General features: G+C 39.0%; 2 protein-coding genes across 13 annotated transcripts in view; one reads left to right on the top strand and one right to left on the bottom strand.

Moving 5' to 3' along the window:
* The window catches only part of Pign (phosphatidylinositol glycan anchor biosynthesis class N), a 127,880-nt gene extending 123,895 nt beyond the window's left edge, over window positions 1-3,985 (bottom strand). For both annotated transcript variants that reach the window (XM_021156326.2, XM_021156318.2), the window contains exon 1: window positions 3,810-3,985. The gene's annotated coding sequence lies outside the window, so the exon portion shown is untranslated. The remainder of the gene's footprint in view (window positions 1-3,809) is intronic.
* Window positions 3,986-4,170: 185 nt separating this feature from the next.
* The window catches only part of Relch (RAB11 binding and LisH domain, coiled-coil and HEAT repeat containing), an 89,298-nt gene continuing 80,313 nt past the window's right edge, over window positions 4,171-13,155 (top strand). For 6 of the 11 annotated variants that reach the window (XR_003838016.1, XM_029483566.1, XM_029483569.1 and 3 more), the window contains exon 1: window positions 4,191-4,943. Coding sequence is in view for 10 of the 11 variants with exons in the window: in XM_029483566.1 (XP_029339426.1) it covers window positions 4,418-4,943 (526 nt within the window). In the remaining variant the exon portion in view is untranslated. Of the gene's footprint in view, window positions 4,944-13,155 lie in introns of all 11 variants that reach the window. The other 5 variants (XM_029483563.1, XM_021158988.2, XM_021158994.2 and 2 more) reach the window with 1 other exon arrangement.

Below are 13,155 nucleotides of genomic sequence, written 5' to 3' on the forward strand. Positions count from 1 at the left end.
GTATATATGCAACTATGTGTGCTTTTGTGTGTGTGCAACATATGCATGCCATGGCACAAATGTGGAGATCAGAAGGCAATGCTGGGACCAAACACTGGTCTTCAGGTTTAGTGGCAATGCCTTTACCTACTGAGTCATCTTGTGGGCCCCAGCATTCACTTTTTCCTTGAACATACATTATCATTCTTTTAAAAACAAATTCCTCCCATATATCATGTACCATTACCACATTTTGTCCTAAAATGAATCTTGGCTAACAAATCCTAAACTGGAAAACACTGACGGAGTTTTTGTTTTCAATTTTTGACTACTAATAGCATCTATGTGATTAAATACAATAATATATGTGGAGCTTTGGACTTAGCTCAGTGGTAGATTTATGGGTTTAGTTCATAACTGACTTTGATGGTTTAATGTCTGACTTTGTCATTTCACTATAATTCAAAGACAGCAGAAAAGGTCATCATCCGCATCCATCACATTACTATGCAACGATCATGTTTGCTCAATAAATCTAGGATTACATTTCAATGGCAATATGTAAAATGGCCACTAGAGGTCGCCTTGCTTCTCTCTTTGGGTTTCCTGGATAAGGTGTGTTAAGCTTCAAAGATACTTTGAAAATAAACCCCCAAACGCCAATGTTTTATGATTAAGTAATTTATTATATATGAAGGAAGTTACAGTAATTTGAAGTATGACTATTCACATACACTATCACATTTTCTCCAGCAATATTACTATATAACTTTTTTTTCATAAATGTAATCACTTCTTATTCACAATTATTAACATAGTTGTTTGGAAACTTCCAAAATAAGTGCATAACTATTAAAACTTAAAACACACTTATGCATTTGCCTATACAAATATAGTTTATATCTGTGAGATATACACCACAATAAATTAAAAACTAACAAAGTATTAAAAAATATCAAACACTAAATCAACCAAACTTTGCATTTATATTATTTGTGGTTATTTAAGACTATGGAATTCTAAAATAATTTAAATATATAAATGATTTAAGTATTTAGGAGAAAAAAAACTTATCTTTTCTATTTTTATTGTTAAGAGACAAACTTCAATGACTATCCTTACTTATTCAGATAAGATGTCAGCCTAAAAGGCTTTGACCTAGGTCACTCTTCCAAAGAAAGAAAGAAATTTTCCAACAACTATTAATAAATTATAAGTAGAGGGCAGAATTTCTTAATATCCCAGTGTGTGCATTAAAACTATTCATGCCTGATACTGAGAGGCAAAGTATCCTATGGGAAGATGGGTCAGCTGATTTGTTGAGATCTTGCAGTTAGATAAACAAGCCCTTAGTTATAGGATAGGAACTAGAAGTACTACAGATGGTAGGTCAGCCACTAAACTCTACTTTCAACTTAAGACTCAAAGGCAAACCTTTTAAACTTATTTTTAATTTGTGCTTTCAAATTCAGTCCCTAAATTCATGCTCTTGCCTCTTTTTGCCCTACTGACATAACTTTCACATGCTCTGCTAGTCATTGATACCCGTGTTTCAAAAACCTGCCAAATGTCCTCAGTATCCAGTAGTTCATTGATTAACTGACTGTAGTGGCTGGCTTTGTATCTCAACTTGACACAGGCTGGAGTTATCACAGAGAAAGGAGCTTCAGTTGGGGAAGTGCCTCCATAAGATCCAGCTGTGGGGCATTTTCTCAATTAATGATCAAGGGAGAAGGCCCCTGGTGAGTGGGACCATCCCTGGGCTGGTAGTCTTGGGTTCTATAAGAGAGCAGGCTGAGCAAGCCAGGGAAAGCTAGTCAGTAAAGAACATCCCTCCATGGCCTCTGCATCAGCTCCTGCTTCCTGACCTGCTTGAGTTCCAGTCCTGACTTCCTTGGTGATGAACAGCAATGTGGAAGTGTAAGGCGAATAAACCCTTTCCTCCCTAACTTGCTTCTTGGTCATGATGTTTGTGCAGGAATAGAAACCCTGACTAAGACACTGACCATACTAACATTTGCTGCCAACCAGCTACCAGGCACTGTGGCAAGAACATTCCCAATTCTATGTACTTTCATTATCCCTCTGGGCAGATGAATGCAAGAGAAGCTGGGAGAATTTAGGTCCAGACATTTCCAATGTCTCACAATAAATGATATGTATATGATGTGCCCTTCTATTATTTTAAGTGCAGTTTTCCTCAGGCACCCTAAATGTATATTTCTAAGCATCGCCATTACAAAGAAGAAGAAGAAAATACACATTTCTGCTCATGTTTTTCCCATGCCATTCACTAATCCTCCATTCCAAAATTTGGTTCCATTTTTAATCTCTTTGGCAATATCAAAGTTAGAACTGATACCCCCTTTTGCTAAGAAATGTGAAACACAATAAAATATTGCTCATTCTATACAATTTCCACGTTATTGAGGATTTTTTTTCCAGATTCATTAATAAATAGCACAGTACAACATTTGTCCCAACGAATTGAAAGCTAAAAGTCTTATTTAAAAAAAAATCCTTACTACTAACACTATTTTTAAATTGCTTCACAATGTAGCAAGGGTCCTTATGGTCTTTTACTATTTGGGCTAACTTTCTCCCCATCTCCCGGTCTCCTATGCTCATTTAAACCACCCACCCCAACCTCCGGTATTCCCCCTCCCACCTTCATATCACATGTAACATACTTTAAAAGCTCCTGTTAAAAAGCCCAAATAATAACTATATAGTAATAACAACCAAAGAAAGCATTTCAGAGCCTCATTCAAATGAAATTTTAGTTTCCTGTGAGACTGATTAAACTGAAATTAAAACCTACACTTAACTGCTGGGATACTTTACATGTAAACCGGTAACCAGACCTAAGGTCATATAACAATGCTCTATTTTTATTTTCCACAAAGATAAAGGAGATACTTCATTTTATATATATATATATCAGAGCAGATAGTTAGCACTGTTGGCTATTTATTTTGTTGTCTGTTAGGAGCTGGTGTTAATAAGAACTTAATTCTAAAACCAGGAAAAAGTGGCCTTCTATCTTTAACAAAATAGAAGATATGAGGGCTAGGAGTCTAATAGCGACAGGGAAACTTCTTATCACCTCAAACTACAATCAAGGAATAGCATAAAGGATAAATGATCTTCCAAACCTACAAGTATAGTTATGTGCTAAATGTTTCATAAAGGCCATCAAATCTCTCTACAGCGTACAATTTTTAAAATCGCTAAAATTTGATTGATCCACAAAGAAAACCTCGATTCTAGCCTAAATGGACTTAGCAAGGTTTCAGGGGATTGTGGAAAAGAATGGTTTTGGACAAAAGATAGGTGATACTTGTTCCAACGAATGTGTCCTAGAGCAGTGGACATGACCAGGCCACTGAAGCGGCCCAGACAACTTAGTTGTACTGGAGAGAGAGCGCTGATAGTTTGAAAAGTTCCTTTGATGTAAAGTGTAAGTTAATTTCCATGGGTTTACATATTACTTAGTTTGTCGTCCAAGACCAGGCTGTGCATAGATGAGTGTAAAGGCATCTCGAAACTCAACTTCCGTCCAGGTTCTATCTGCACCCTTCAGCTTTCTAGGTCCTATTCCCGGACGGAGGGGGCAGGAAGGCGCCCTCCTTAATCACAAGGAGGCCATGCCTTCGCCATATCTCCAGGGGAGAGAGCACATGGCTGGGAAACTAGGGAAGAGCAAAGAAGCCAGATTCTGACCGCTGCTCAGAGCACTTGCGGTGAAAGCAAACAGCGACAAAAAACTGAAGCGTGAAGGGAGAAGCGGGCGTGGGAACACCTTAAGTGCAAGGGTCCCGGGACTTTACCTGAGAACTATCCGGCTCAGGCCCTGTCTTGGGAACGGGACCTCCTCAGAACGAAGGCAGGACCCAGGGCCGTGAATGATGTCGGGAGGGTTCCCCTCAACCCTCAAAAATCACAGCCAAATCGTACCCCTCAGCGACCTCCACCTCTACTGCTCCAGGGAACGCCCCCAACCTGCCCCAGGCCTTCGCTGCTCTCGCGATAACTCTCTGGCCAGGTCCTGTAACTCCAGCCAATCCTCGAGAGCTTGTGGGCGGGGTCTTATGTTTGAGCCTGGAGCGGTTCCTTCGATCTTGCCACTCCAAGGCCAGAGGTGGGTGGAGCTGAGGCGGGGATGAGGCGGGGCGAAGATGGGACCAAGCCAGTTCTCGCGAGACTAGAGACCAGGAAGACGCCTGCAGAGTCGGCTACTGGTGCAGCGGCGGCTGAGACGGGAGGTGCTGCTACATCCCGGGCTCCTGCCTCCCAGTCCGGCCTAGGCTCTAGGTGAGGAGAGGCGCGGTCGGCCTGGGCTGTCTAGGTGGTCGGCGGCTCTCCGGACCTAACGGGGATTCAGGCTGAGGGCCTGTCGGGCCAAGCAGGGAAGCACCCACATTCCTGACAGAATAAGATGGCGGCGATGGCGCCCGGAGGTGGTGGCAGTGGTAGCGGAGTAAATCCTTTCCTCAGCGATTCGGATGAGGACGACGAGGAGGTAGCGGCAACCGAGGACCGGCGGGCAGGACTTCGGCTGGGTGCCGGGGTCGGCCTAGATCCTGGTTCTGCAGGCTCGCTGTCGCCACAGGACCCCATGGCCCTGGGAAGCAGCGCGCGGCCGGGGCTCGCTGTGGAGACGTCCGCCGCCCCGGCGGCTCCGGGGGGCAGCGGGGAGACCCCTGCCCGATTGTCAATCGATGCCATCGCCGCTCAGCTGTTGCGCGATCAATACTTGCTGACCGCCCTGGAGCTGCACACCGAGCTGTTGGAGAGCGGCCGCGAGCTACCACGGCTGCGCGATTACTTCTCCAATCCTGGCAACTTCGAGAGGCAGAGTGGGACCCCCCCAGGGATGGGGGCGCCCGGGATCCCTGGCGCCTCCATCGTCGGAGGCGCTGGAGGTCGGGAACCGAGTACGACGTCGGGCGGAGGACAGCTCAGTAAGTAGGCGTCGCCTGTCACACCTGCAGATGGGGGATTAGAGTTGGAGTGCAGCTGAAGGGGATTGTGGGCGGGTAATGAGTCTAGGGTCGTCTTGAGAAGGGAAAGTATGTTGAGTGAGATGAGAGGTATCCTGTGTACTGCAAGAAAGATCCTGTTGTAGCTCTTCTTTGTATTGGTTTCCGATCTTTGGCAGGTGTTGCACAGCTCCTGGCTCCCGGTTGGTGTTGGGACCTATAACATCAGGGTTTCCAGTTTATTGACTATTATGGCACTCTAGAAAGCTTCCTTATTGCCTGGGCATTTTTCTCTAGGCAGTTTTCCTTTTTTCCCCAGGCTGTTGAATCACACTACGAGGAAATAAATGTTTCTTAGTAATTCTTTGACTCAAGAAAAAGAACAAACAGGAAATGTCGGTACTATCTACTGAAGTTGAATCCACTGAAGATCTTTTGTCTTTGCTTTTCCATTATTTTGTATCATTAATATATGCTAATAAAAAGAAGGAAATGGGATGTGTCTGCTTCATAGAATGTTTTCTGTATGAAATCAGTTTCACTACCCCAATTTCAATAGCATTCAGTATACAGAAAAGCTGTGGAACAAACAGATCAAGGATCTTTTACCAGCTTTCTTTTTCAACATAGCACTGGGAAGGCTTGTTTTTCTCTGAATAAGTGACTCTCACTTATTTTTTTCTTTCTTTTCTTGCTACAGTCATTTTTAGCAGAGTAATCACTGGCCTAGTCATTATTTATATATAAGCTTTAATGAGAATTCTCACTGTCATCTTTAAGAGGCATCAAATTTTTCCATACTAATGCTAATACTTTGGTTCTGTGAACCCAACTGGAATTTACTAATAAATAAGCCTGATTGATTTCTAAATGTCTGTACTTTTGCATGATACCAGAGGCTTGAAGTTGCTAAAGTTTGATGTCATAAAACTGGGAAGGGTGAATTCTCTATCAGAGTAATCCTAAGCACATTTCCTTCTTTTATAACTTTCTAAATTACCTAACATTGTCACCTGACAAACTATCTCACTGGTACTCAAATTTTCACTTATTTTTTATATATTACTTTATGTACATCCCAGACTTAGTTTGTTTGTTTGTTTTTTTTTGGGGGGGGGGGTCGAGAAAGGGTTTCCCTGTATAGCCCTGGCTGTCCTGGAACTCACTTTTGTAGACCAGGCTGGCCTCGAACTCAGAAATCTGCCTGCCTCTGCCTCCCAGGTGCTGGGATTAAAGGCGTGTGTCACCACCGCCTAGCCCAGACTTAGTTTTAACCTACATCATAGCCTTTAGTTTTTTGGGTTTTTTTGTTTGTTTTTTGTATTTGATTCATTTTAGTTATTAGCTTGGAGTTCTTGCCGCTCTCTCATTTTTCAGAAATGAGGGGGAGTGTTGACAGCATGACTACTAACTGGGAAATGAAGACCTTCATATTTTATCATTTAAGTGGCAGATCTAATATTTGAACCTAGATCTCTATCGTAACATTGATTTTTTTTTTTTTTTTTTTTTTTTTTTTTTTTTTTTTACCACAGCTATATATTATGTCTGCTTCAGGACACAACTGAGCAAAAGTTAAGTTTTTTTCAGTATATGATCAAGTGAAGTAACTAATAAGTCAGAGTAGGTCTTCATTCAAAATGGCCAATTAACACAAAAGGCAAGTGAGGTGATAAAGAAGATAATGGATGAATTGAGAAAACATTGCACTATATTAAGGTGAGAGAATATGAATGATCTGAAAGGAGCATCACTCCTATTTCATCCAGGTAGCCACATTGCAGCATTAAACTCAAAGTTAAGACAGTCACAGTGCATGTGATTTTAAGCAATCCAGGATCATCAGCTAAGCCTCCACAGAGAACCAAGAATGTTTTTTAACAGAATTTTTTAAAATCTTCCAGAACTTAATATTATATTTTGATCATATCCATCTTCTGTTTCTTTCCCTAACTCCTCATTCATCATCTTCATGTCTCCCTCTCTTCTTTTTTAAATAACCCACCAAGTCCTATATGGTACCCATATACTCAAAGATGTGAGCCCATTTCACTGGAGCATGGTTACTCTACCATAGGCCATGCCCTTAAAGAACTGACTCTGAGAAGCCACCGTCTCCCTGGCTCCTCAGGTAATTGTGTGGACCTGTGAGTCCCTCCCTGCTCATTGTTGATTGGCTTGATCTTGTGCTGGTTAGCTGCTGTGAGTTCATGGGTACCACATTCCAGTCATGTCCAAAAGACACTGTTTTGCCCTGGTCCTCACTAACCTCTAGCTCTTAGGATCTTTCGGAGCCCCTCTTTTGCAACAGCCTATTGAAAGGCATTGGTGGGGTTAGGGGTGTATGGTATAGTTTTCTCATTTGCACTCCACTGACATTCCCTGATCATTTGTGAGTTTCTATATTAACCAGATCCATGCACATTTATCAACTATTCTCAATCAAATCGTCTAAGAAGGCCAAATTAGTTTGTTGATCAAGAAACTTAGCTACATGGTTGCATGTGATATTTCTGGTGACAGCATGCATGGTTCAGCCTAAGGGAGAATAAACGTTGTAAGCATGGGTGTAGCCTTCCAAATTGTCTTACCCATTTGAAAAATTACAAGTCAGTTTGTTTTTAAAACCTGCTAGTCCTGTTGTGGAGGTATGAGATTGCTCAAAGTAATGTCATCAGATTTTTTAATGTAATTTCTGCCATCTCTTGGTTCTGTATTTGTGTGCTACCTTAGCTCATACTTGAAGCTTGCATCTGAACCACCAGTTTTACCCTTATCCTATGCCTTGATCTTGTCATCTTATCTTTCCTTTTACTTTATTTTTCCCCTACCTTACTATTATTACTGATACAGATTTATAAATTTCCTTGTATTGGGATATAAATGTGAAGTAATCCTATGTATAAGGTATAAAATATTAGCAGAAATAGATAAGATCAAAAAGAATGAAATGAAACCAGTGTTGTGGTGCACAAATATAATCTCAGCAGGCAGAAGCAGGCAGATCTCTGAGTTTGGAGCCAGCCTAGTCTACAGAGCAAGGTCCAGGACAGCCAGGACTACACAGAGAAACCTTGTCTTGAAAAACAAACAGACAAATAAGTAGTATGAAATGAATTAGCATGTAGTAGAGAGGCAAGGTATATAAACATAGTTGTTAAAGGAATGTGTCACAAATAAAAAGGCATATGTGGAACTTTCAAAAATAGATGGAGGAAGGCAGATGGTGTGAAAGTCTCAATGCAAGATAACTAGTAAAATTAATTTTAAAATTTTTTATTTATTTAATGTATATTTGTATGTACTCACAAGCAGAGGCCAAAGGACAACTATGCAGATTTTAATTTTCTCTTTCTATTTCTGCATGAGTTCTAGGGATGGAACTCAGGTTGTCACACTTTTACCCACTTGAGGTAACTCACTGTCCCTACTTTTTTAGCATACAGAGTAATGGGTTTTATAATGGAATTTCACACATCTATGCTGCTATACTTTATTTGTATTCATTCCCTTTTACTCACTGCTACCCACCAATTCTCCCTGCTACTCTCTTGTTGGTTTGGCCCCTTCCCTCCCTCTAAATTGTCCTCCCTTCTGCTTTTATGTCACATGTATTCCATTACTCCCTCTCCCTCACAGCCCTTTATAATTTCTTCTGCCTACCATGGTCCCCTTTTTAATTTTATTTTTATTTTTTACATACATATAGTCCATATGTACATATATAAATTTAAATCTAAAGACCGTGGATGAGAGAAAGTATGGTATTTGTCTTTTGAATCGGAATTATTTCATTTAACATAGTGAACTACAGTTCATCCATTTTCCTTGCAGATACCATGATTTCATTTTTCTTTCTACAAAAATTTGTCGTGTGTGCGTGTGTGTGTGTTGTTATGAGTAATATAGAAATAACTGACTGGGCAAGGATCTCCATGGTGTGTTGACAATATTTCAGGTTTATATACCCACAAGTGGCACAGCTGGGTCATATGATAGCTCTATTGGATTTTTTTAGGAGCTTCTACAATGACTTCCATAATGACTGTATGAGCATACATTTCCATCAATAGTATATAAGGCTTCCTCTTTCCCCACATCTTCACCAATATTTGCTGTTTTTACTTGGTAATAACCATTTTTAATATTTTTCCTTTTATATTTAGTATGTATGAGTGTGTTCTGCCTGCAATATATGTTATACACTGTGTGTATGCTTGGTAGCTGTAGAGGTTAGAAGAGGGTGTCAGACACCTGCAATTTGAGTTACAGATGGTTGTGAGCCACTCTGTGAATGTTGGGAACTAAGCCTATGTCCTCTACAGGAACAACAGAGACCCTTAACTATTGAACCATCTCTCTAAGCCCTGCCAATAGCCATTTTCACTAAGACAAATGGAATCTCAAAACAGTTTTATTTTTCATTTCCTTGAAGACTAAAGATGTTAAAATGCTAATCATTTCTTCAAATATTTACTGGTCACTTGCTTTATTTTTCTTTTTTTTATTTTATTTTTTGAGAACTATCTGTCTGGTTCATTTGCAGATTTGATAATTTGTTTGGTGTTCAATTTGTAGAGTTCTTTTAGAGTCTAGGTATCAGTTTCTGCCCTATATGTGTTTCTTTCTTGATTTTTTTTTTTTTTAAATTTCACCTTAAATCAGTTTGGCTACAGATTAGAAGATAATAATTCTACTTTTAGCTTGTTTATTATAAAGTTACTGATCATGTTGGTGTCTACATATATGACTTAATCCTAGTAGCTTATTTAAAGCAAAGAACAATTGTTAATGACGTTTATGTTTAACTCTTCTCCCTCTCCTCTACCCTCAGAGTTCAATAGTTAGCCTAGGACCCCACACATGCTACAAGCTTCTGCCACAAAGCTAGACATTCTCCAGACTTCCTTTCCTTGCTTCCTTTCTTCTTTCCTGTTTTTTTTTTTTTTTTTTCTTCCTTCTTCATTCCCTCTCCCCCCTTAGGACAGGATCTTTCTGGGTTACCAGGTAGCCATTGAACTCTTTCTGTGGAAGAGAGGCATACTTTGAATTCTTGGCCCAGCCTCCTGAATAGCCATAATTATAAAGCTGAAGTGTCTGACTGACTGGTTAACTATTCAAAGCTACTTCCTCCTTCCCAAAACAATTCTTTCCAACCCACTTTATGATTACCAAAAGTTTGCATTCCGGGAAAAAAAAAGTGCCCTTTTTTAGAATTTGCCTCCAGTTTTTACTATATGACTTTTAAATATATATATATATATATATATATATATATATATATATATATATATATACAGTAAAGTCTTTCCTGTAGGCTTCTTTCTGCCTCACAGACATGTTTTTCTAAGTAATTAACCTTAGTCACATTTGCTCAGTGCTACTATATTCCTGATTCCTGAACTGGTTCTTGATAACTTTTCCTGACATAGTCACATATTCATTTTCTTCTGAAAGGAAGTCCCTACATGTGAAATCTCACTCTTGAGTTGCAGGTCAGTTTCTTTGCTATAAAATGCTGATGGTAGTAACTCTTCTGCATGGAGTTGTTATAAAAGTTAACTAAGTTGTCTATAAAGTATCTGCCACATAATAACTGGTCAGAAAGAATGCTAATAAATAATTTATAGATTATAATCATTCTTATTGCCTAACAGCCTGGCATAAGGTAAAAATCACTTATTGCTATCAAAATTTTAATTTATATAAATGGTTTGTGGATTGTTTTAGCCTATAAGCTTCTAAGTTTAAATATTTTGACCTTGAAGTTTAGCTTGTAGAATCTTGTGACACAGACTGCAAATTAAAAGATAGAAATTCTACTCTTTGCTTGTGCACAGGTTTATCACAAAGTGATTGATTTGTTATCTACATATGTGGCTTTATTCTCATTGCTTGTTGACTTATTTAAAGTTAAATAAGTTAAATAAAAAATTTTTATGTTTAACTCTTCCACAAAGGTTAGTAAGTTGATTTAATAAATATAAAGCCTTCATTTCTCATCTGTAAAATGGCAAACTTGGACCATCTAGCCTTCAAATATTTTGAAAATAGTGGCTAGTGAAAAATGAGACCCAGCATTGGAGATAAAGCAGTTGGCAGTAGAAGACACATCACCTTTTTAGTTCATGAGCAATGTCTAGGTCTTGGTATGTGCAAACATTAGCTTTTTTAAACACTAGGTCAAATGTCAAGAGCTTCCAAAGTTCCTAATATTTGTAGCCATTTCAAATACTAACCTTGATTAGCAAGAAGAGGAGGCAAACTATTTGGTTTTACTCTGGTGTTCATAAACACAGTGCCCATTGATAAGAAAATATCTATTAGTACTGGGAGCACAATTGCATTACTGCAAAACTAGAAAAATTTGGATATTAATGAAAACTAGATGCACTAAATGCACAATTGCATTACTGCAAAACTAGAAAAATTTGGATATTATAGTGTTCATATTTTAGAAGCACTTTATAAGTTCACTTTCTCAGACATGAATTGCTAAGATTCATCCTTAAATACCTAATATGTATGACCTTGAGTTTTGATATAATTGATTACTTTTAAGGTAAAATTTTTAACCTATTGAATTTATATATTACATGTTTTCATTGAATTATATTGAATTCATATATAGTTATGAATCATGACAAGGTTTTAAGACAACACTAAATAAAGGAATATTTTACCAAAAGAACTAGGACTTAATGCCAGTTTCTTTTTGTTTGTTTGTTTTTTTCATTTTTTATTAGATATTTTCTTCATTTACGTTTCAAATGTTATCCCGAAAGTCCCCTATACCCTCCTCCCCAACCCACCCACTCCCACTTCCTGGCCCTGGCATTCCCCTGTACTGGGGCATATGATTTTTGCAAGACCAATGGCCTCTCCTCTCATTGATGGCCAACTAGGCCATCCTCTGCTACATATGCAACTAGAGACAGTTCTGTAGGGTACTGGTTAGTTCATATAGTTGATCCTCCTATAGGATTGCTGACCCCTTTAGCTCCTCTGTTACTTTTTCTAGCTTCTTCTTTAGGGGCCCTGTATTCTATCCAATAGATGACTGAGCATCCACTTCTGTATTTGCCAGGTACTGGCATAGCCTCACAAGAGACAGCTCTATCAGGGTCCTGTCAGCAAAATTTTGCTGGTGTATGCAATAGTGTCTGGGTCTGGTGGTTGTATATGGGATGGATCCCCGGGTGGGGCAGTCTCTGGATGGTCCTTTCTTCTGTCTCAGCTCCGAACTTTGTCTCTGTAACTCCTTCCATGGGTATTTTGCTCCCCATTCTAAGAAGGAATGAAGTATCCACATTTTGGTCTTCCTTCTTCTTAAGTTTCATGTGTTTTTAAGGCCAGTTTCTTAAATCCCACACATATACCTTTTAATTATATGTTTGCTATTTTTATGGTTTTGAAATTATAAAGTACAATAGAGATTAAATATAATATAGGAAGAAAATAGCAAAAATACAAACAAAATGATCAAATACTATATTGATATATAAATTACATATAGCGAGGCATATATAATTGAAAAATTAGCATTCTGCTCCACAAAGTCAATTACTACCGTTTTGTGCATATTTTAAAAGCACAGTATGGACACATTTACGCACAGTCGTACTTGCATTGACAAGGTTTTGTCACTTCTTTTAAAATAGTCTCCCTATTAGTCCAGATTAGATAGCCCTTGAGCTCAAAGCCACAATACTCATGCTGCACCTACAATGTTATGATTACAGCAAGCACCATCACACTGGATACCTTGCGAGGATTTTGTGTCTACACATTTGCTTTTATTGCTGTTGGATTGGTTTGGGTTTTGGTGTATTCGATATCTACATTCTTGTTGACCTGGTACATAGTAAGTATTCAAGTTTTGAAGAACTGGGTTCAAATGATTGCTTTTTTGGCCTCCCAAGTAGCTAGAACAGCAACTGTATGCCATATGTCCATCTGGTTGTATTCTTTTTAAGAAAAAGGTTAACTTTTCCAACACATCCCTCTTGTATTAGAACATTTGAGAAATAAAAGACATTTATTTGTTCTGGAAAAGAATTGTGTCTGATTAATGGCCCTGACCATGTTTCTGTGGTACACTATCCTACAGCCATGTTAGTCACAAAGAATTCCTACAGAAAGTTCTTAAAGGTTACGTTTAAAATCTGTGGCTAAGCTGGGCAGTGGTGGCTAA

This window comes from Mus caroli, chromosome 1 (assembly GCF_900094665.2).
Source record: "Mus caroli chromosome 1, CAROLI_EIJ_v1.1, whole genome shotgun sequence".
Taxonomy (NCBI): Eukaryota; Metazoa; Chordata; class Mammalia; order Rodentia; family Muridae; genus Mus; species Mus caroli.